Source organism: Coregonus clupeaformis, chromosome 36 (assembly GCF_020615455.1).
Source record: "Coregonus clupeaformis isolate EN_2021a chromosome 36, ASM2061545v1, whole genome shotgun sequence".
NCBI lineage: Eukaryota > Metazoa > Chordata > Actinopteri > Salmoniformes > Salmonidae > Coregonus > Coregonus clupeaformis.
The window spans coordinates 3417103-3442214 of record NC_059227.1 but is presented as its reverse complement, the minus strand read 5'-3'; the positions used below and the strand labels follow the sequence as shown (position 1 = coordinate 3442214).

Below are 25112 nucleotides of genomic sequence, written 5' to 3'. Positions count from 1 at the left end.
TAGTGTTAGGGTTAGGAGCTAGGGTTAGGGTTAAGGTTAGGGAAAATAGGATTTTGAATGGGACTGAATTTGTGTGTCCCCCACAAGGTTAGTTATACAAGACTGTGTGTGTGTGAGCGTTCGTGTGTGTACACTCACCCCAGAGTAGACCCGGCAGTGTTTGGTGTGTATCCGTTGCGCATAGGCTGTACCTGCTGTCCAGACACACTGCCCAGGGCCCCTTTGGCCCTTCCTGACCCCCTAGTACCAAGGGGTCCTCTGGGGAAGGGGGGCACAAGACACCTGTAGGAGAGACACAGGGGTCATCAGTAAACCTGTCCCCCAAAATATCATTTATTTGTCATTGTGTTCTGCATTGTTGGGAAGATTAAGTATGCATTTCACTGTTAGTCTACACCTGTTTTTTACGAAGCATGTGACAATTAAAATGTGATTTGATCGTTATCATCATAGCTATCATTATCATTGTAATTGTAATAATCATCAACACCACATACTGTATACCATACTTATCCCTTGCCCCTGTCAGATCACATATTCACCACACACACCCACATACATTCATATTCATATTTCAACATGTTTTTCTTTCTCATCAAATAGCACCCTCTTCATTTCTCCTCATCTTCCCCTCGCCTTCCTTTCCTTTTGGTTTCAGTGAAGGAGAAAAATGTTGATTTAGTGTAAACAAATGCGTCCTCCATCCTTGACATGATTCTCCATCTCACAGAGGGACAGGGCACCTTAATCTTGTCTTAACGCTCAAGGATTCCATTGATTCCACGTTGCAGTTCAACGTTTCTGTTTACTTTTTCATTACCTTTTCTATATACTGTAAAGTTCATGTACTAACTGAAACTACATACAATATCAATAGATTAATTGATATTCTTCTCACTTTTCAACAAGGCTAGAGAGAGGGGTTTAGAGGTGTGTGTGTGTGTGCGTGCGTGCGTGTGTGTGTATGTATGTGTAGAGCTATTCCTATGCCAACAAAGAGCATTCATCATACTAGGCAGCTAGAGTTGAAAGCGGACACTGCCAAGTTTCTCCTGTCATCAGAGAGAGGGAGAACAAGAGAGGAGGAGAGGGAGATATCTGCCCTTCCAGGCCCCTATCTCTCTATTGCAGCCACCATGGCCGACAACAAAACCAAGACTAACAGAACCAGTTGGCTTACACTGGCTGGTCTTAGTCTGTGGGGAGTAGGTCTTTCTTTGTTTGGGATGGGGTGTGTGTGTATATTAGAGAGAGACGGCAAACTCCAATGGCATAAAGACAAGGCATCATTGATAGTGTATGTGTGTGCATGTGTGCATGCACGCATGCATTAATGCATGTGTGTGTCCTGAATGTGTGTCCTGAATGGACTGGACCAGCGGACATTGACAGAGCCTGAGACTGATTATTTGTTCCAATCACCATGTCTTTCCCCATAGAGACCGCAGCCCAGACTGTGTGAGATACTGACTAGTCCACTGCTCTGCACAGACTGGTCATTAATCCTTCTCTTTCTGAACCACCATGTTAACAGCCCAACCCTAACCAGGGGCCGGTTGCACCAGTTGGTGCGTTTTAACGCTATGTCCAACGTAAAATGTGCTCTAGTTTGCTGACATTTATGAATTCTTTCCCATGCCACTAATAGAAAGTGGACAAAGTCTAGAATCCCTAGGGGGTTCTTACGCTTTGTGATGTCATAAAGCTTTGGAATTTATGGTTTCCAACTGCTTCAATCTTTAGAAGGAAATAATTTATCCATAGAGCTGAATAGGAGGACCTCTATGCTTTTATCCTGTCCGAACAGAACTTTTGGCAGAAAAGGAAGGCAGGAGGCAATAGGAGGCATGACGAAGTCAAGAGCTGTGACTTATTGTGAGGGAATAACAGTCACACTTGGAGCCTTGGGGACTTCTGTCAAGCGCTCTGCAACAATGGCATTGTAAAAAAGGGCCATACAAGTAAAACATCTCAAAATGCAATAGAATTTTAAACAGCCTTATGAATACATTCTGTTGTGGTGAGCACCGTGAGCTGTGCTGAAATGGGAGGCAGTCGTCCATCCATGTATTGCTGTGGTAGCGATGATTCTGTTGTATTGGAGGATTTTTGTTTTGCTGTTGCAGTTGTGTGTTGTAGTGGTTCATAATTGCATTAGCAGAGCTCAGCCGGTGTGGTATTGAACAGTATTGGCCCATTATTGTTGATTTGAACATGTTTTATTGTAACAGTATTCTGGTCTATATTGTGAGCTATTATGAATAGAGAGGTACTGACACGTTGTTGTCATTTTGAATATACTGCAACACTACAGTATGTTACATTGATCAGTCTCCGCCTTTCCCGCTGTTGTGTGTGTGTTTGTGGGTGTTGCATTGACTGCTATTGATTTGCCAATCCCAGTGCAGCGTGCCTCAGAGGTTGAGTTCCACCAACCACAACGTCAGTCAGAATTACTGCTGAGGATGCTGTTATAGTCACTGCAACTCCCTCTCCGCTTGTCAGAGGAGATGATAGATGATTCACCCCCAACCACCCCCCTTCACGCACGCACATATGTACACACACACACAAACACACACACACACACACCCAAAGGCTAATTCATTATGAGTTACATGCCTGCCATGTAAGATATACTGTAGAGAAAGTGCTTCATCATTAGCAGAACTCTGTAGGCCAACGGTATATGAAAGAAGATAAGAGGTTGCTGATGTTTCTAAACTTCATTTGATTACAGAGGAACAATGGCCTTCGTTATCAGAAAATGGTCGGACTGTAACAAGGATAAAACTTAGTTGACTATTTAAAGAACTTGATTGATGCTATAGCCTCTCTCACAGTGCAGTTGTATTTTGTTGATTGTAAGACACAAGGGCATGAAAGCCGACCCTGTCTCTAACTCGCAATCTTTATCCTCACACAACACAACAACGTATCAATCGATTGGTTGTTGTTTTCTTTTCCACAGACAAACAGAAAAGGCAAGAACATCTCATTGATTAAGTTCAATCGAGTACAGGCTTAACTGAATGAACAACAGAGACAGAATGCAATATGGAATTTGATGATATAGTTTGGGGTATGGCCTCATCTCAGAGGAATGCTCCTCGGAGCCAGATGCTGATGACAGGTAGCCCTTTGCTGGGCAGCTGGCATCGAAACCCCTCGGCTGGGGGAAAGGAGTTCCAATGAGGGGCCTTAAAGTTATTATAGCTGCTGGTGGTGTGGAGGTGGATACTTTGGGACTGTAGAGTGGATGATGGTCCCCAGTCACAGCCAGTCACAGTCCACAGGCCACATGGGGTCTCACGGGCAATACATCACATTCACCACCTATTCTATGTAGTTGAATCCAATGTATTACAGAGGCCTATGGGGGAAAGGAGTTCCAATGACAGGCCTTAACCTGGTGGTGCTGGAAGGTTGTCAAACTGATGCTGAAAAACAGCAAGTGAGAGAACATGGGTAAGTTAACAAATAAATACATCCCAAGATTCACGCCTATTGGTTGAGAGAGAGGAAGGTGATAATTGCAAAAGTGAGCCCATAGGTTGAACAGCAAGTGAGAGGAATGTGAATTATTGTGCCGTGCTAATAGGCTATAAGGTCAATAGGTGAATGACATTTTGCATGTGTCACGCCCTGGCTCTGGGACTCTGTTATGTTGAGCCAGGGTGTGTAGTTTCTATGTATTTGTGTTCTAGGTTCTTTATCTAGCTCATGTGTTTCTGTGTTGGCCGGGGTGGTTCTCAATCAGAGGCAACGAGTGTCAGCTGTTGCTTGTTGTCTCTGATTGGGAACCATACTTAGGCAGCCTGTTTTCCACAGTGTTTTGTGGGATCTTGTTCCGTGTATGGTTTGTGTCTGTTACCTAGGACTTCACGTATCGTTTTGTTGTTTTGTTGCATTGTATTAAGTACTCCATTAAAGATGTACGCCTATCACGCTGCGCCATGGTCCACTCCTTTTGACGATCGTGACAGAAGATCCCACCAAAACTGGACCAAGCAGCGTGTCCAGGAGCCAACGCCAGAGGTAACTCTAGCGGATATCCACCTCGACTGGGTCAAGCAGCGTGTCCAGGAGCCAACGCCAGAGGTAACTCTAGCGGATATCCACCTCGACTGGGTCAAGCAGCGTGAGGAGGAGAGAGGTTGGACCTGGGAGCAGAGGATGGAGAGTCTGGCGAGAGCCATGGAGGCCATATCCACGGGGGAGAGACAAGCCCAAGAAATGTTTAGGGGGGGCTCACACCGTGGACGACGAGGCTGCTGGAGGCAGATAAGGGGCGAGTTAGTGGACGAGGAGAGAAGGCCACCGGGTTACGGGAGCCATTGGCGAGTAGAGGGAAGGAAAATGTAGAGGCACGGTGAGAGGTACTGAGGTGTGTTGCCAGTCCGGTCCGGCCGTTCCTGATCCCCGGGTAAGGCCAGTGGTGTGTGTTCCCAGTGCGGTCCGGCCTGTTCCTGTCCCTCGCACCAAGCCTGTGATGCGCGTCGCCAGCCCGGTCCGGCCTGTTCCTGCCTCTCGCACCAAGCCTACGGTGCGCGTCGCCAGCCCGGCCCGGCCCGTTCCTGCTCCCCGCACCAAGCCTGTGGTGCGCGTCGCCAGCCCGGCCCGGCCTGTGATGCGCGTCGCCAGCCCGGCCCGGCCTGTTCCTGCTCCCCGCACCAAGCCTGTGATGCGCGTCGCCAGCCCGGCCCGGCCTGTTCCTGCTCCCCACACCAAGCAAGGGGGTGCTCGTCGTCAGCCTGGTCCGGCCGTTCCTGCTCCCCGCACCCAAGCCTGTGGTGCGCATCGTCAGCCCGGTTCGGCCCGTCCCTGCTCCCGCACCAAGCCTGTAGTGCGCATCATCAGCCCGGTCCGGCCCGTTCCTGCTCCCCGCACCAAGCCTGTGGTGCGCTTCGTCAGCCCGGTTCGGCCCGTCCCTGCTCCCCGCACCAAGCCTGTGGTGCGCGTCGTCAGCCCAGTCCGACTTGTTCCTGCTCCCCGCACCAAGCCTGTGGTGCGTGTCGTCAGTCCGGCACAGCCCGTGCCTGGGTCACCGGTGCCTGGTCAGGTACCGGTCAGCTGCTCCACATCGGAGCCTAAGCAATCCGCTCCACCGATGTCAAGTCCAGCTCCAGCCAGCGGGGCCAGACCGGACCAGGGGCGCTACGGGGGAATTGTTGGAGGGTGGTGGTCAAGCCCGGAGCCGGAACCGCCTCCGAGGAGGAATGCCCACCCGGCCCTCCCCCTGTTCGGTTTATGTTTGGCGCGGTCGCAGTCCGCGCCTTTGGGGGTACTGTCACGCCCTGGCTCTGGGACTCTGTTATGTTGAGCCAGGGTGTGTAGTTTCTATGTATTTGTGTTCTAGGTTCTTTATCTAGCTCATGTGTTTCTGTGTTGGCCGGGGTGGTTCTCAATCAGAGGCAACGAGTGTCAGCTGTTGCTTGTTGTCTCTGATTGGGAACCATACTTAGGCAGCCTGTTTTCCACAGTGTTTTGTGGGATCTTGTTCCGTGTATGGTTTGTGTCTGTTACCTAGGACTTGTTTTGTGTGGTAAATATAATAAAAGTATGTTCACTCATCACGCTGCGCATTGGTCCACTTCCTCCAACGATCGTGACAGCATGTGGCTAATAGGAAAGAGAAGAAGAAACAAGACGCTATGCTGATGATGATACGTTTGTATTTATTCCCACTATGCCCTTAGAATAGTAAACAAAGTGAATGATGTTATGCTTACTGGATGAAGTTAAACAAGCATTCAGGCCAGCCTGCCTGATTGAACTTTCGTAAACCACAGTAGGAACGAGACAAATCAGATGAATCAGAATGCCATCTCTATGGTAATCAATGGAGTATGTTTAACTGTCAAGCAAGACAAATTCTCTCTCAATTAACATATATGAAAAGGGTGCTTTGTTTACAGTTAGAGTTGGTTATAGACCAGCATAAATGTCAAGCTGGTCGATGCTGGTCCATGCAGATTGTGTGTGAATAAATGTCCCAATTGTTAGATATCCCCAATCTGGCTGGGTATATGCATAAACTGGTCGCCAGCATACCAGCATCAAAGTGTCCAAAAAAGAGCAAAGGCTGGTCACTAGCAAAAGCAGCATTAGTCACCAGCATATGCTGGTCTATGCAGTTTTTTCCCCAGCAGGGTTCTCTGTTCCTGCTCCAGTTAGGCCTTTTACCAGTTAGGCCTTTATGCAGAACTAGGGCTGTTACGGTGACCGTATTAACGCCACACCGGCGGTCACGAGTCATGACGGCAGTCAAATTCCACGTAACCGTTTAGTCACCGGTAATTATGCTTCTCCAAGCTTTGATGCTGCTGATGGTCATTAGTAGCCTACCAAACTTGCTAACTGCCTGGTACTCAGCACTCTATTGTCCCTCTAATCACTCTGACATCAATGCAAATGTAATCGAAAATCGAATCAAACACTTCACGAGCTTATGTTGCGCAACATTTCGATAGGCTATGCAATTGCGTGAGAAAACGTAGTTATGGCCTCTATTAAAAAGAGGAGGATCCCATCAGCTTTCTATAGACTAGGCCTACTGTATTTATTTCTCAACTTTCCTAATATTAAGCACATTGCTTCTCTTTACAACAGGAGTATAGCCTTCCTGGCTGGCATGAAAATTAACCACGGGAAAAGCGTCCTCCATTTGCTATTTAAGTGCATAGATGACAGGTATGTTTTCCCACTGCCTGTTTCGAGACAGGTGCATGATAATGGTCCATTCTAAATCAAAACAAATTTCACACATATACACTGCTCAAAAAAATAAAGGGAACACTTAAACAACACAATGTAACTCCAAGTCAATCACACTTCTGTGAAATCAAACTGTCCACTTAGGAAGCAACACTGATTGACAATACATTTCACATGCTGTTGTGCAAATGGAATAGACAACAGGTGGAAATTATAGACAATTAGCAAGACACCCCCAATAAAGAAGTGGTTCTGCAGGTGGTGACCACAGACCACTTCTCAGTTCCTATGCTTCCTGACTGATGTTTTGGTCACTTTTCAATGCTGGCGGTGCTTTCACTCTAGTGGTAGCATGAGACAAGGTCTACAACCCACACAAGTGGCTCAGGTAGTGCAGCTCATCCAGGATGGCACATCAATGCGAGCTGTGGCAAGAAGGTTTGCTGTGTCTGTCAGCGTAGTGTCCAGAGCATGGAGGCGCTACCAGGAGACAGGCCAATACATCAGGAGACGTGGAGGAGGCCGTAGGAGGGCAACAACCCAGCAGCAGGACCGCTACCTCCGCCTTTGTGCAAGGAGGAGTAGGAGGAGCACTGCCAGAGCCCTGCAAAATGACCTCCAGCAGGCCACAAATGTGCATGTGTGTCATGCCCTGACTCAGGGGACGCTTATATGTTGAGTCAGGGTGTGTATATTCCTTGTTGTGTTTGGTCATTGTTTGTCGATCTAGTATGTATGGTTCTATGTTGGCCGGTGTGGTTCCCAATCAGAGGCAGCTGTCGTTCGTTGTCTCTGATTGGGGCCCATACTTAGGCAGCCTATTGGCACTAGTGGGTTGTGGGAACTTGTTCCGTGTAAGGTATGTTGTGTGTGCTACCTTAGACTTCACGTTTCGTTTAGTTTGTTGTTTTGTCGTTGTGTTTATTTGGTTTAATAAACATGTACGTATATCACGCTACGCCTTGGTCTGACCCGTCTTTCAACGAACGTGACAGAAGATCCCACCAAATGAGGACCAAGCAGCGTGTCCAGGAGCAGACAGCCTGGACCTGGGAGGAGATCCTGGACGGTAAGGGATCCTGGATTTGGGAGGAGATTCAGGTTGGGATGGATCGCCGTCCTTGGGAGGAGACAGTGGAGGCCCGGTATAGAGAGGAGAAATGGCGCCAACAGTGCCGACTATGGAGACCCGAGAGGCAACCACAAGAACGTTTTTTGGGGGGGCACACGGTGTGGACGACGAGGCAGCAGGAGGCCGCGACAGGGCGGATCTGCAGGTTAGGAGAGGAGGCCACCATATTACGGGGGCTATTGGTTCAGAGGGAGCAGGAGGTATTCGGTCAGAGGGAGGCGCTACAGGAGGCTAGAAGGGAGAAGGAAGGAGTAGAGCCACGGCGAGAGGAGCTGGTTAGGCAGCAGAAGGAGTGGGGGTTAATAAAGGAACCCAGTCCTGCTCCTCGCACCAAGCAAGTGGTGCGTGTCGCCAGTCCGGTCCGGCCTGCTCCTGATCCTCGCACCAAGCCAGTGGTGCGCGTCGCCAGTCCGGCCCAGGCCCGTTCTTGCTCCTCGCACCAAGCCAGTGGTGCGCGTCGCCAGTCCGGCCCGGCCCGTTCCTGCTCCTCGCACCAAGCCAGTGGTGCGCGTCGCCAGTCCGGCCCGGCCCGTTCCTGCTCCTCGCACCAAGCCAGTGGTGCGCGTCGCCAGTCCGGCCCGGCCCGTTCCTGCTCCTCGCACAAGCCAGTGGTGCGCGTCGCAGTCCGGCCCGGCCCGTTCCTGCTCCTCGCACCAAGCCAGTGGTGCTGCGTCGCCAGTCCGGACGGCCCGTTCCTGCTCCTCGCACCAAGCCAGTGGTGCGCGTAGCCAACCGGCCCGGCCCGTTCCTGCCTCGCACCAAGCCAGTGGTGCGCGTCGCCAGTCCCGGCCCGGCCCGTTCCTGCTCCTCCTACCAAGCCAGTGGTGCGCGTTGCCAGTCCGGCCCGTGCCTGTTCTGGCACCTCGCACCAAGCCAGTGGTGCCCGTCGCCAGTCCGGCCCGGCCTGTTCCTGCTCCTCGCACCAAGCCAGTGGTGCGCGTCGCCAGTCCGGCCCGGCCCGTTCCTGCTCCGCGCACCAAGCCAGTGGTGCGCGTCGCCATTCCGGCCCAGGCCCGTACTTGCTCCTCGCACCAAGCCAGTGGTGCCCGTTGCCAGTCCGGCCCGGCCCGTTCCTGCTCCTCGCACCAAGTCAGTGGTGCGCGTCGCCAGTCCGGCCCGTCCCGTTCCTGCTCCTCGCACCAAGCCAGTGGTGCGCGTCGCCAGTCCGGCACGGTCCGTTCCTGCTCCTCAATCAATTTCAATCAATTTTATTTTATATAGCCCTTCTTACATCAGCTAATATCTCGAAGTGCTGTACAGAAACCCAGCCTAAAACCCCAAACAGCTAGTAATGCAGGTGTAGAAGCACAGTGGCTAGGAAAAACTCCCTAGAAAGGCGAAAACCTAGGAAGAAACCTAGAGAGGAACCAGGCTATGAGGGGTGGCCAGTCCTCTTCTGGCTGTGCCGGGTGAAGATTATAACAGAACCATGCCAAGATGTTCAAAAATGTTCATAAGTGACAAGCATGGTCAAATAATAATCAGGAATAAATCTCAGTTGGCTTTTTCATAGCCGATCATTAAGAGTTGAAAACAGCAGGTCTGGGACAGGTAGGGTTCCATAACCGCAGGCAGAACAGTTGAAACTGGAATAGCAGCAAGGCCAGGCGGACTGGGGACAGCAAGGAGTCACCACGGCCGGTAGTCCCGCACGTATGGTCCTAGGTGCTCAAGTCTCTCAGTTGGCTTTTCATAGCCGATCATTAAGAGTTGAAAACAGCAGGTCTGGGACAGGTAGGGGTTTCGTAACCGCAGGCAGAACAGTTGAAACTGGAATAGCAGCAAGGCCAGGCGGACTGGGGACAGCAAGGTGTCATCATGCCCGGTAGTCCTGACGTATGGTCCTAGGGCTCAGGTTCTCAGAGAGAAAGAGAGAACGAGAGAATTAGAGAGAGCATACTTAAATTCACACAGGACACTGGATAAGACAGGAGAAGTACTCCAGGTATAACCAACTAACCCCAGCCCCCCGACACATAAACTACTGCAGCATAAATACTGGAGGCTGAGACAGGAGCGGTCCGGAGACACTGTGGCCCCATCCGAAGAAACCCCCGGACAGGGCCAAACAGGAAGGATATAACCCCACCCACTCTGCCAAAGCACAGCCCCCGCACCACTAGAGGGATATCCTCAACCACCAACTTACAATCCTGAGACAAGGCCGAGTATAGCCCACAGAGGTCTCCACCACAGCACAAACCAAGGGGGGCGCCAACCCAGACAGGAAGATCACGTCAGTAACTCAACCCACTCAAGTGACGCACCCCTCCCAGGGACGGCATGAAAGAGCACCAGCAAGCCAGTGACTCAGCCCCTGCAACAGGGTTAGAGGCAGAGAACCCCAGTGGAGAGGGGAACCGGCCCGGCAGAGACAGCAAGGGCTGTTCGTTGCTCCAGAGCCTTTCCGTTCACCTTCACACTCCTGGGCCAGACTACACTCAATCATATGACCTACTGAAGAGATAAGTCTTCAGTAAAGACTTAAAGGTTGAGACCGAGTCTGCGTCTCTCACATGGGTAGGCAGACTGTTCCATAAAAATGGAGATCTATAGGAGAAAGCCCTGCCTCCCGCTGTTTGCTTAGAAATTCTAGGGACAATTAGGAGGCCTGCGTCTTGTGACCGTAGCGTACGTATTGGTATGTACGGCAGGACCAACTCCGAAAGATAGGTAGGAGCAAGCCCATGTAACAGCTTTATAGGTTAACAGTAAAACCTTGAAATCAGCCCTTGCCTTAACAGGAAGCCAGTGTAGGGAAGCTAGCACTGGAGTAATATGATCAAATTTCTTGGTTCTAGTCAGGATTCTAGCAGCCGTATTTAGCACTAACTGAAGTTTATTTAGTGCTTTATCCGGTAGCCGGAAAATAGAGCATTGCAGTAGTCTAACCTAGAAGTAACAAATGCATGGATTAATTTTTCTGCATCATTTTTGGACAGAAAATTTCTGATTTTTGCAATGTTACGTAGATGGAAAAAAGCTGTCCTTGAAACAGTCTTGATATGTTCGTCAAAAGAGAGATCAGGGTCAAGAGTAACGCCGAGGTCCTTCACAGTTTTATTTGAGACGACTTTACAACCATCAAGATGAATTGTCAGATTTAACAGAAGATCTCTTTGTTTCTTGGGACCTAGAACAAGCATCTCTGTTTTGTCCGAGTTTAAAAGTAAAAAGTTTTCAGCCATCCTCGCACTAAGTCAGTGGTGCGCGTCGCCAGTACGGCCCGGCCCATTCCTGCTCCTCGCACCAAGCCAGTGGTGCGTTTGTCCAGTCCGGCACGGCCCGTGCCCGTCAGCTGCTCCACTCCGGAGCCAGAGCAGTCCATTCCACCGGTGCCTGATCCAGTTCCGGTCAGCCGTCCACTCCGGAGCGAGAGCAGTCCGCTCCACCGGTGCCTGATCCAGCTCCGGTCAGCGGCTCCAGTCCAGACCATGAGGTCAGCTCCTCTCCAGGTTCGGGGTCTCCCACACCAGGGTCCAGTCACGCCCTGACTCAGGGGACGCTTATATGTTGAGTCAGGGTGTGCATATACCTTGTTGTGTTTGGTCATTGTTTGTCGATCTAGTATGTATGGTTCTATGTTGGCCGGTGTGGTTCCCAATCAGAGGCAGCTGTCGTTCGTTGTCTCTGATTGGGGACCATACTTAGGCAGCCTATTGGCACTAGTGGGTTGTGGGATCTTGTTCCGTGTAAGGTATGTTGTGTGTGCTACCTTGGACTTCACGTTTCGTTTAGTTTGTTGTTTTGTCGTTGTGTTTATTTGGTTTAATAAACATGTACGTATATCACGCTGCCCCTTGGTCTGACCCGTCCTTCAACGAACGTGACAATGTGTCTGCTCAAACGGTCAGAAACAGACTCCATGAGGGTGGTATGAGGGCCCAACGTCCACAGGTGGGGGTTGTGCTTACAGCCCAACACCTTGCAGGACGTTTGGCATTTGCCAGAGAACACCAAGATTGGAAAATTCGCCACTGGTGCCCTGTGCTCTTCACAGATGAAAGCAGGTTCACACTGAGCACATGTGACAGACGTGACAGAGTCTGGAGACGCCGTGAAGAACGTTCTGCTGCCTGCAACATCCTCCAGCATGACCGGTTTGGCGGTGGGTCAGTCATGGTGTGGGGTGGCAATTCTTTGGGGGGCCGCACAGCCCTCCATGTGCCCGCCAGAGGTAGCCTGACTGCCATTAGGTACCGAGATGAGATCCTCAGACCCCTTGTGAGACCATATGCTGGTGCGGTTGGCCCTGGGTTCCTCCTAATGCAAGACAATGCTAGACCTCATGTGGCTGGAGTGTGTCAGCAGTTCCTGCAAGAGGAAGGCATTGATGCTATGGACTGGCCCGCCCGTTCCCCAGACCTGAATCTATATGAGCACTTCTGGGACATCATGTCTCGCTCCATCCACCAACGCAACGTTGCACCACAGACTGTTCAGGAGTTGGCGGATGCTTTAGTCCAGGTCTGGGAGGAGATCCCTCAGGAGACCATCCGCCACCTCATCAGGAGCATGCCCAGGCGTTGTAGGGAGGTCATACAGGCACGTGGAGGCCACACACACTACTGAGCCTCATTTTGACTTGTTTTAAGGACATTACATCAAAGTTGGATCAGCCTGTAGTGTGGTTTTCCACTTTAATTTTGAGGGTGACTCCAAATCCAGACCTCCATGGGTTGATAAATTTGATTTCCATTGATCATTTTTGTGTGATTTTGTTGTCAGCACATTCAACTATGTAAAGAAAAAAGTATTTAATAAGATTATTTCATTCATTCAGATCTAGGATGTGTTGTTTAAGTGTTCCCTTTATTTTTTTGAGCAGTGTATTATTTAGTATATGTAAAGACAAGATTAAATCAAGAACAGTGTGATGGGTGATCATATTAGCCTATCACCTGTGAATGATGCACAGGTAAGAAACAGCGCTGGCTTTTTTTGTGCAACATTTTCAAATCATAGTCGCACACCTCATGTAGCCTAGCCCTTAGTATTCAGACCCCTTGACTTTTTCCACATTTTATTCTAAAATTGATTAAATAAATAAAAATCCTTAGCAGTCTACACACAATACCCCATAATTATTTTACATAAGTATTCAGACCCTTTGCTAAGCGACGCAAAATTGAGCTCTGGTGCATCCTGTTTCCATTGATCATCCTTGAGATGTTTCTACAACTTGATTGGAGTCCACCTGTGGTAAATTCAATTGATTGGACATTATTTGAAAAGGCGCACAACTGTCTATATAAGGTCCCACAGTTGACAGTGCATGTCAGAGCAAAAACCAAGCCATGAGGTCAAAGGAATTGTCCTTAGAACTCCGAGACAGGATTGTGTCGAGGCACAGATCTGGGGAAGGGAATGGCTGCAGCATTCAAGGTCCCCAAGAACACAGTGGCCTCCATCATTCTTCAATGGAAGAATTTTGGAACCACCAAGACTTTTCCTAGAGCTGGCCGCCTGGCCAAACTGAGCAATCGGGGGAGAAAGGTCTTTGTCAGGGAGGTGACCAAGAACCCGATGGTTACGCTGACAGATCACTAGAGTTCCTCTGTGGAGATGGGAGAAACTTCCAGAAGGACAACCGTCTCTGCAGCACTCCACTAATCAGGCCTTTATGGTAGAGTGACCAGACGGAAGCCACTCCTCAGTGAAAGCCTCATGACAGCCCGCTTGGAGTTGGCCAAAAGGCACCTAAAGACTCTCAGGCCATGAGAAACAAGATTCTCTGGTCTGATGAACTCTTTGGCCTAAATGCCAAGCGTCATGTCTGGAGGAAACCTGGCACCATCCCTATGGTGAAGCATGGTGGTGGCAGCATTATGCTGTGGGGATCTTTTTCAGCGGCAGTAATTGGGAGACTAGTCAGGCTAATCACATTAGCGAACGTTAGCTCAACCGTCCCGTACATGGGACACCGATCCCGTAGAGGTTAACTATGTAAGATGTGGAAAGTAAACTCTCCAGCTGGGTTTTGCTTAGTGGCTAACGTTAGATTGCAAGATCAAGCTTCTTGGTAACATCAGCAGAGACAATCCCTTCCTGGATTAAGATTCCTGCTGTCTAATATTTGTTTTGTGCGTGCTGCAAACTGCGTTTAGAGATACTTGCATAACTTTATGAGCTGTGTTGTCTGTCTTAGTAGTAAATGTTTCCATGCACTCATTAGCATTTAACTAGCATTTACTATGGGGATCCAGAGTTCCTGTTAGTATTTTGTTAGCATTCTGGTAGGTGACGTTTTTGGGGCTTTTTTATGTTAGAAAAAGAAAATTGCACGCCTTGTGTGCACTACCAGTAATACCGTATATCCAGGGATGGCACAGGCATGGTATGGAACTCTGGATAGCGCCCAACACTACACCAAACACAGATGAAAGGAAAAACATACTGTATATTGTAAGTATCTTTGCCATAGATGAATACGGTAAACTTTTAATTGTATTTGCTGACACCCTACAGTCAAATTTGGGCACAAATAGAATAGCTATCTAGCTATATAAACCACGCCCCTCTGTAAACAAGCCTTCTCCGATGTTGGTTACAAGGTTGTACTTATTTAAATTAGGTAAGAGAATATCATGTTACCATTGGTGTATTAAAATAAGGGTGACGTCACCTTGTCCCCTTAATAAACCCACCTCCTGAATCCAAGTGTTTGACACGGGGGAGGGGACCAGTAACTTTATGATCAAACTTTGTCATTGTAGAAGCAACAGTAATTTTTCATACTTTGGTCATCATACTTTGATCTGGTTTTATAAAAATATCATCAAATTTCATGAAAACATGTTTTTTTACTGTTCATGACCTTTAAAACTGCAAGATTTTCTATCAGCCACGCATGGGTCGTGAGGTGGGGGTTTGTTACTATGCTGAAAAATGACAATATCCATCCGGAACTTTGCCACCTAGGAAATTTGTGTGACCAGACCTTCTCAAATAGCATTTAGTACCCCTGATATAGGGAATAGGGTGCCATTTTGGATGCAACCATTACATGAGTGTGACCAACCTGTGGTGTAGTGATGTAGTGAAGGAACCTCCTAGCTTCCTCCTCCAGGGAGTGGCTGTCACTGGCCCATGGCTCCAGCTCTATATGCCACCTGGGAGACTGGAAGAAGGAACAGGGAGACAGCCAATCAGCATCAGTGGACCAGGGAGATGGCCAATCAACAACACAGAACAAGGAGAAGGCCAATCAGCATCAGTGGACCAGGGAGATCAACAACAGTGTTACTATCAGTGTGGAATCCTAAAAATGACTGAGGGGATTAGATTAATCTGGCCCGGACGCCCGGGTAGTCGTTTTTTGCACCAGGTGAAAGTTGATTGCATTCGTTTTTGAAACCGGGCTGCCTCCCGGTCGTGAGCCAGGTGCCCCGTTCAAAGCCAACGGCGAAGTCGGCTCAAAATAAAAGTGACATCATTAACCACAAGGAGTAATGAGTAGGATTCTGGTTTTCACATGCAAAAGAGATTGCTTTTGATAAAAACTATTTATTTGCCTCAAATAGTTTGAAAATTCAAACATATATTTTATGGAAAAGAGATGGTGTATGGTTCTCAAACAACTACCATGCTGCCGTGTTGACAACATGACCGAGCGTCGCAGATTACTGATTGGAGAAGGTCGCTCCTCTCTCACCGCTTTTGCCCATTCACATTACGGGCCATAGACCGGTTCTCTGCTGCTCAGCATAATCGAATCCGCCCACTGTCATCCATTAAAGTGACATTAATGCCAAACCTTATGTCCTGCTACAGTATCCACCCAACTGTGAGACTGGAAAAGTGTTTCTGACCTGTGGCCCAGTCCACTGTCCCAGTACATACCCCTCTACAATAGTGTTTCTGTGTCACATTCCTATTGTTCCTGGCTGGTATACAGGCCTAGGCTCAATGACCTCATTGATCATCATAGGAATTTGTCTGTTTGTGATTACAGCAGAGATAGAGAGAGAGAATAACTGTGTCTGCTCTGTGCTGCGTTCCAGCAATCCAACCCCATTTTGGCCAACTAGACAACTGGAGGAGTACGTTCCATGGTGTGGTTGTGTTTGCACTGTAATTTAATGGGTCAAACACTGTGACCAATGTTAATGACTAATAATGCTGTGTTATTTCACTATAATTATAGGAATATAATATAAATATAATAACTGGATCATGTTGTCATTTGTATGTGTTCCCATTCTGTGTTTTTATGTGGACAATATTAGCAGTGTGCATGTGTTTTCATATGTGGTAACTATGCACAGTGTACTGTTATTTGTCCTACAGTAGTACATGGTAATGTCGACGCTTTCCCCTCTCAGGCTCAACTGGACAACAGGACTATGGGTACATTCCAAATAGCATCCTATACCATATATAGTGTACTACACAGCAAATTCTCCAGTGTTAAATCAACACTGACAGTGTTAAATGTAACACTTGGCCAGTGTCTATAAACTGTGCTTAGTGCTAATGCTGTTACACTTAGTCAGTGTTAGGGAATTAACATTTTAGGGTTATGCAATAACACCTCATAAAGCTGGTATTTTTAACACTAGGAAGTGTATATAGTTTACACCAATGGTGTTATGCAATAACACATCATAAAGGATTTTTAACCATCACGCAAAGAGGTTTGTATCACTTGTGTTGGATTAAGGACATTTCAATTACCTAAACAAGTCTTTAATGCCTTATGGTCTTACATAAGCATTTACAAAGACTTCAGGACTGGCAGCCAATATGCTCATAATTTAAATAACATAACCATAGACCACTTCAACTGGTACAACACTTCCACTCACGGGTGGCCAAAAACAACAAATTGAAAGCCACTGCCCCACTAAGCCACGCCTCCAATATAATTTCCCAGTGTGCCTTGCCTTTTCGAGTGAATTTTAGCAAAGATTATGGATATATTGTTGTAATTATTTTTTGAATATTCGATGAGGGTTGTTGACGTTAACCGCCTGTATTCAATGGAGAGAGACACTATGCAACTAGCCTCATGCCATGAATATGCATAGCCATCTCGAGACAACTCCGATGTAAAAAGTGTTTTTGTCGGAATGTCACGTGTCCTACTTATATCAGTATACTTGTAACAACTGAAGCATTGCAAAACTTATATTCGGGTAAATAAGCCTCATGTAGAAAATAAGCCATATATTTTTAGTTGACCAAATTTGACACTCTCTCATTGACCATACAAAAACTCGTTGCTTGGTGGGAGAAACAACTAAAAAAATGCCACCTGCTGGAGGGAGACAGATTTTCTGCCAGTTGAGCCTCTCTTCCTCTTCCTCTTTATTGTAGAGTTACCACCCATGACTGTATTTATTAGTGACAGAGACATTTGTTCATTTTCAGACCTGTGGACTTCACCATGTGAGTTCCTACTGGAGGTGAATGTTATCATTAAAATGTAACTCTTTAGGACAATACATTAACTATATCATAAGCAATGTTCCCTCAAAAAAAATCAGCACTGAGCAAATTTCAGGTCTGCTGAGCGCAAACTTGAACGTTGTGAAAATTCTGTGCAAATTCCAGTGTGCGTTTACTGTGAACACTGAGGCTGTACCCGCTTTAAGTTTTAACAGTGACCATGTAGGCTACTGTGGCTATTTGATCATAATGTAGGCCTACCAGAGTGTCCTACCATAAAAAAACAATGGAGAAAATCCATCCCATAACATTTTAATATGGAAATAGCTGTTCTATCATTCAGCCTACAGTAGCAACCAATGTGTGGTTGTAAGGGATCGGGGGTTGGCTGGGTCTAGACAGAGTCTGACACTTCCCCGATCTACAGAGAGGGGGAGTCATCAGACTCGATCTGGTTCACCTGAGTTCTGAGCACACCTGTCCGTAATTAGGGTAGGATATAAGGTGTGCTCAGAAGTTCAGTCGGTGCGAGGTATTGTTCCATTGTGACTTGCTAAGCGTTTTGTTGAGAGAGAGAGAGAGAGAGAGAGAGAGAGAGAGAGAGAGAGAGAGAGAGAGAGAGAGAGAGAGAGAGAGAGAGAGAGAGAGAGAGAGAGAGAGAGAGAGAGAGAGAGAGAGAGAGAGAGAGAGAGAGAGAGAGAGAGAGAGAGAGAGAGAGAGAGAGAGAGAGAGAGAGAGAGAGAGAGATTGTTGTTTTTGATTACCCGTGTATACGACCTGTGCCTTGTTGTTTGACTCCCCGAATTGCTTAATCCTCTACTTGTCTACCCCAGTGATTACCGTTCTCTGATCCTGTGCCTGTGACCTCGACTACGACTAAGCCCGCTCCCTTGGTACCTCTGCCTGGCCCGGTTTTGACCACAGCCCGCCCGACCACGATTAAGCTATTCCCTTGTCTGTACTCTAATAAAGCATCGCTATTCTGCGATTGGATCTTACCACTCTGTCCGAGTATTCATTACAGAATACCTCGCCATTACCATGGATCCAGCGGAATTACAGAGGCGATGGGAGATACAGGAGAAACTGGTGCGGCTGTAGGCACCACCCCGAGCACGGTCAGTCCTCGTCCTACACCTCTGATTTCTCTACCGACTAGGTACGACGGGGAACCTGGCAAATGTCAGGGGTTTCTACTTCAGACGTCCCTGTATATGTCGTATAATCGTACTATGTTTTCCGATGACCATAGCAGGGTGGATTTCATGATTTCTCTACTAACGGGAGGAGCACTGGATTGGGCTACTGCGCTTTGGGCAGCTGAGGTTCCCGAGTTGAATGCGGAAGTTCAGTTCAAGAGACTGTTCCAGGAGGTGTTCGACCACCCAGTATCTGGGCGTAGTGTGGGAGACCAACTATGCGAACTTCAGCAGGGCCGTCGCACCGTAGCCGACTACGCTTTAGAGTTCCGTACTATAGCAGCCGGTAGCGGATGGAGCGAGACGGCCTTGCTCACCGTTTTCCGAAGAGGGCTGCGCAAAGACGTACAGACTGAGTTGGCTTGTCGAGGAGATATCACTGCGCTACATCACTGGTCCTAAGCAATCGACAGAGCGGAGGAGAGAATCTGAGGAGGAACCTATGCAACTGGGACGGTCACCTCTACAAGGGTCGGTGAGACAACAACGTCGGAAAGACGGACTATGCCTGTATTGTGGTCAGTCGGGTCATTTCGTTCGTCAGTGTCCGGTACGACCTAACCGTACACCAGGATATCGCCACGGAACTGCCAAACCGGTGAGTGAGAATCAAGTTTTGAACATTACATCGAAACAAATGTATGTGCCAGTTACCTTATCTGTCGGAGAGAAAGTGCGCAGGTTGGAAGGGCTTATTGATTCCGGAGCGGCTGCCAGCTTTCTGGATATGGGTCTTGCTGAGGAGTTGGGAGTTCAACTTATCCCAATTCAACCCCCCCTGCGAGTCAACGCGCTAGACGGTGAGCCCATGGGCACTGGGTTCATTACGCACCGTACCGAGGAAATCAAGTTACAAGTGGGCTCCCTGCACCATGAGAACATCATTCTGTTCGTCATCTCCGCTCCACGGGAGCCGCTAGTCCTCGGCCACCCCTGGCTCGTTACCCATGATCCGGTCATCTCCTGGAAATCTGGCGAGATCACGGCTTGGAGTGAGGTATGTAGGGCAGAGTGCCTCATTTTACCTTGCAAAACGTCTACTGTGGAGGATGCGAAGGGTGCGGTGTCTACTGTTGTTCCTACAGAGTACCAGGATTACGCGCAGGTGTTCTCCAAGGAGAGGGCTACCGTGTTACCACCGCATCGGGCCTGGGATTGTGCAATTGATCTGCTATCCGGGGCTACACCTCCTCGCGGACGAATCTACCCTTTGTCACAGCCGGAACGAGAATCAATGACAAGTATATTGATGAGGCACTACAGCAAGGGGCCATTCGCCCATCTACGTCTCCCGCCGCATCCAGTTTTTTCTTTGTTAAGAAAAAGGATGGCGGACTGCGTCCTTGTATAGACTATCGAGGTTTGAACGATATTACCATTAAAAATCGTTACCCCCTTCCTTTGATTCCAGCAGCCCTCGAGCAGGTGGGGCAGGCCTCCATCTACAGTAAACTGGACCTCAGGAGTGCGTACAATCTGGTGCGCATTAGAGAAGGGGATGAATGGAAGACCGCCTTCATCACCCATCGAGGACATTATGAATATTGTGTCATGCCCTATGGACTTACTAACGCGTCCTCTGTGTTCCAGGCGTTCATGAACGACATTTTCAGGGACTTGATTGATCGCTTTGTCATAGTGTACATTGATGACATCCTAATCTACTCTAACTCTCTGAGTGAACATGTGTCCCATGTACGCCAGGTTCTGGACCGACTCCGACAACACTCTCTGTTCGTGAAGGCCGAAAAGAGTGAATTCCATGTCACGACGATTTCCTTCCTTGGGGCCATACTCACTCCCGACGGGGTAAAACTGGATGAATCCAAGGTGCAAGCTGTACGAGACTGGCCTCAACCCCAGACGGTGAAAGAGCTCCAGAGATTCTTAGGGTTTGCCAATTACTATAGACGGTTCGTGCGTAATTTCAGCACAACCGCAGCTCCCCTGTCGGCGATGACCAGCCACAAGGTTCGTGGATTGAAATGGACGGAGGGGGCAGTGCGGGCTTTTGAGACATTGAAACAACGATTTACCACCGCTCCCATTTTATGTCAGCCGGATCCTACCTTGCCGTTCATCGTGGAGGTGGACGCCTCGGAGGTTGGAGTTGGAGCCGTGCTATCCCAGCACCAAGGTGAGCCGCCCAAATCACGACCCTGTGCTTTTTTTTCTAAGAAGCTGAATCCGGCCGAGCAGAACTACGACGTGGGAAATCGTGAATTACTGGCGGTGAAGTTAGCACTGGAGGAGTGGAGACATTGGCTGGAGGGAGCACCTCATCCGTTCCAAGTGCTCACGGACCACCGCAATCTGGAGTATCTTCACAGTGCTAAACGACTGAACTCCCGACAGGCAAGGTGGTCTTTATTCTTCAACCGTTTCCAATTCACTGTCTCTTATATTCCCGGGTCCAAGAATTGTAAGGCGGACGCGCTTTCCCGACGGTTCGAGCGCGCTGACAGACCGGTTGAACCAGAACCTATCCTCCCCATGAGTTGCTGTGATGGTCCTGTGAGGTGGGCTATCGATGACATGATTCAGGAGAGCCTACAAGCGGAACCAGCCCCTCCAGAAACCCCGGTGTCGAAGGTGTTTGTACCAGCTCCGCTTCGACCTCAACTGATGGAATGGGTGCCACACGTCGCTAGGATCTGGTCATCCCGGAATCACTCGAACTACACGACTCATCAGTCGAAAATACTGGTGGGATTCCCTCACAGATGACGTCAGAGACTACGTATTATCCTGCCCAGTATGTGCTCAGTCCAAGGCGCCTCGAGCACTACCGGAGGGTAAGCTGATGCCATTGCCAACTCCTCAACGACCCTGGTCGCACATTGCTATGGACTTTGTTACCGACCTACCAGAATCAGAGGGCCATACTGTAATTCTCGTGGTCATCGATCGATTCTCCAAGATGTGTCGGTTAGTACCCATGACCCGTTTACCTAACGCCACTCAGATGGCGGAGACTATGTTTAACCAGGTGTTCCGGCAGTTTGGTGTTCGGAGGATATTGTTTCCGACCGGGGACCCCAGTTCGTATCCCGGGTTTGGAAGGCCTTCTGCGAACGCTTGGGCATCTCGGTGAGCCTCACCTCCGGATATCATCCCCAGGCCAATGGGCAGACAGAACGGCTCAGCCAGGAAATTGGGAAGTATCTACGGCAACAATGTTCGCGGCAGCCGCAAGAGTGGAGCCGATTCCTTCATTGGGTAGAGTATGCTCAGAACTCACTCATTCACACCTCCCTACGTCTAATGCCCTTTCAGTGTGTTCTAGGGTATCAACCACCCCTGTTCCCGTGGGATACCGCACCCGGGATGGTACCGGCGGTGGACGAGTGGTTCCGTCGGAGTGCGCAGGTCTGGGAGACGGCCCATCAACATCTCAGTCAAGCCTCACAACAGCAAAAGACCTACGCCGACCGACGCCGGAGACCTACTCCCACTTATCAACCCGGGCAGCGAGTGTGGCTGTCTACCCGAGACCTGCGGTTCCGACGGAGCTGCAAGAAGCTCCAACCCAGGTACATTGGTCCCTTCAAGGTACAGAGACGTATGAAGTTGAGGAGGATGGTCCCCGCTAATGGAGATCCTGTCACTTCACACCATCAGAGATAGACTTCAATGACACCCTGTCTGGCGTACAAAGCACCCTGCCTACCCCCTCAAAGTCAGAATGTTTTAAAATGTTCCTTGATGGGGAATTGGTGAAGACCGTGGTGCAGGAAACCAACAGGTATGTCCATTATCATATTACAGAAAAACCTAAAGCTCTCTTCAAATGTATCAAAATTCAGAATGTCTTTAGCCTACTAAATATGCATATTGAACTGAAAGAGAAGACTGCCCCTAGCATAAAAGGGAAGCTCTCAAAATGGGTGAACACTACCATCAGTGAAATGTATACCTTCCTGGTCACGGTGCTGCTGATGGGGCTAGTGAAGAAGGGCTCTGTGAGGGACTACTGGACCACTGACCCCATGCTGAAGATCCCTTTTTTCCCAACCCTTTTCTCCCAGGACCGCTTCCTTGTCTTGCTGAGAGCGCTCCACTTTGTGAACAACGCCACTGCCAACCTCGCCGAACCCTTTCACAAAATTAGGAGTGCCCTGGGCAGCTTCACCAGGGCATTTGGAAGGGTGTTTGTTCCTCACAAGGACTTGTGCATTGATGAGTCTCTCATGAATTGGAAAGGAAGGCTTGCATTCCGCCAATACATCCCATCAAAGCGCCACAGATTTGGAGTCAAGTTCTTTGTTTTATGTGACTGTCTGACAGGATATGTACAGGACCTGATCATCTACACCGGCGCCACCATAGATATAAGGCATTTTGAGGGTCTTGGCATATCTGGATCAGGGGTGATCACCATGCTGCAGCCTTACCTCAGAAAGGGGCACACTGTATTTGTGGACAACTGGTACAGTAGCCCTACCCTTTTCCAGTACCTTTTGAGGGAGAACACAGGGGCCTGTGGCACAGTGAGATCCAACAGGAAGGTGTCACCAATATTCAAAAAGAAAATGAGCAAGGGGGAGGTGGAGTTCCAAACAAACGGGGAGATGATGACAGTGAAATGGCATGACATACGCGATGTCCATGTTCTCCAAAATGTCGGACACATGAAAACTGGACTATGTCACCGGAGAGAGGAAAATGAAGTCAGACTGTGTCTTGGAGTACAACAAGAAGATGGGAGAAGTTGACAAAGTGGACATGCAGAACAGTTTTGTTGAGTTTGCCAGAAAGTCCCTTAAATTATACAAGAAGCTATTTTTCCACCTAATAGATATAGCTCTCCTCAACGGCCACATTGTCCACTGGCTGGTCACATGACAGGCTATCTCGTACCAGCAGTACAGGATAAACCTGATGCGGCAACTCCTTGAGGACCACCACACTCTTCGTCGTTCGTCTGCTGGGGTCCGGCCTGCCTCTGACAATCCTCTACGCCTCACTGGACGCCACTTTCCAAGTGATGTCCCTCAGACCACCCTGCAAGGAAAAAGCACAAGGAGACATTGCAAGGTCTGTCTACAATCTACCCGATGACAGAAACAAAGGAAGTTGACCAAGTACATGTGTGAGCCATGTGACACAGCCTTGTGTGCAGTTCCTTGCTTTGGCGACTATCACACCCTGAAGCACTTCTAAGTGGAAAGTAGGCTTATAGTGGCTGATACAATTGTTGCTTTATGCTGATATTAAAAAAATATATACAATTGTAAAATGTATTTAAATCTATAACTTGAGGTGTTTGATGGGGGAATTGGGGAAATGTTCCCCAAAAAATAGATGTAACTGTCACGCCCTGACTCAGGAGACTCTTATATGTTGAGTAAGGGTGTGTATATTCTTTGTTGTGTATGTTCTATGTTGTATTATCTAGTATGTGTATTTCTATGTTGGCCGGTGTGGTTCCCAATCAGAGGCAGCTGTCGCTCGTTGTCTCTGATTGGGGACCATACTTAGGCAGCCTATTGGCACTGTGTAGTGGCGGGATCTTGTTCCGTGTAAGGTATGCTGTGTGTGCTACCTTGGACGTCACGCTTCGTTTTCGTCGTGTGTTTATCAGTTCAATAAACATGTATGCATATCACGCTGCGCCTTGGTCTGACCCGTCCTTCAACGAACGTGACAGTAACATATGTTTACCTGAAATGAAATACTTTGTTTGACTCCTGGGTTCTATATCGGAAATAAAACAGAACAAGAAAAGTATGTAATCAACAATTGTATAATGTATTGAAATGTATGACTTTGATGTGTAGTGGTGAGGCAGGATTGGAGAAAACAGAAAAATGAAAGTATGTAATCAACTTTTGTTATTCCTTGATTTGTAACGCATTCTCACAATTATGTTTTATCATTTGGCCATTTGGCCAAATGGTTGTTGGCCAGGGCAAATATGATTTGATTATTTCAATCAAATAATATTTTCCCTAGCCAACAACCTTTAGCCTAATCTGTAGACTACTTTAGACTAAAGAGCACGATTTGAGTTGTTACATTACATCGACTTTTCCTAGGAATATACTGTATAGTTAGTAATAATTGAGGTTTATACAAATGTCCCCACGTTTTGGAAGGAGAGCGATAACTGGTCCACACACGTAACATTCAGCCCGTAGATGGCGCCAAAGCATAAACCTAGATAATCCTGTCTAGCTCTGTAGTTTACGATAACCCATTATATCTACAACCTCGCTTCACTATATTGTATGCATGCCACGGTCTCTGCATACAATATACAGTGGCTTGCGAAAGTATTCACCCCCCTTGGCATTTTTCCTATTTTGTTTCCTTACAACCTGGAATTAAAATTGATTTTTTGGGGGTTTGTATCATTTGATTTACACAACATGCCCACCACTTTGAAGATGCAAAATATTTTTTATTGTGAAACAAACAAGAAATAAGACAAAAAAACAGAACTTGAGCGTGAATAACTGTTCACCCACCCCAAAGTCAATACTTTGAAGAGCCACCTTTTCACCAATTACAGCTGCTAGTCTCTTGGAGTATGTCTCTATAAGCTTGGCACATCTAGCCACTGGGATTTTTTCCCATTCTTCAAGGCAAAACTGCTCCAGCTCCTTCAAGTTGGATGGGTTCCACTGGTGTACAGCAATCTTTTAAGTCATACCACAGATACTCAATTGGAT

General features: G+C 48.2%; 1 protein-coding gene across 1 annotated transcript in view; it reads right to left on the bottom strand.

Annotated features, from left to right (window-relative positions):
* Positions 1–207: 207 nt before the first annotated feature.
* The window catches only part of LOC123482696 (methyltransferase-like protein 24), a 90562-nt gene continuing 65657 nt past the window's right edge, over positions 208–25112 (bottom strand). Inside the window, exons 2-3 of the mRNA XM_045211182.1 lie at positions 14871–14969; positions 208–282 (exon numbers count right to left, since the gene is read on the bottom strand). Of these exons, the coding sequence (XP_045067117.1) occupies positions 241–282; positions 14871–14969 (141 nt within the window). The 3' untranslated portion in view covers positions 208–240. The remainder of the gene's footprint in view (positions 283–14870; positions 14970–25112) is intronic.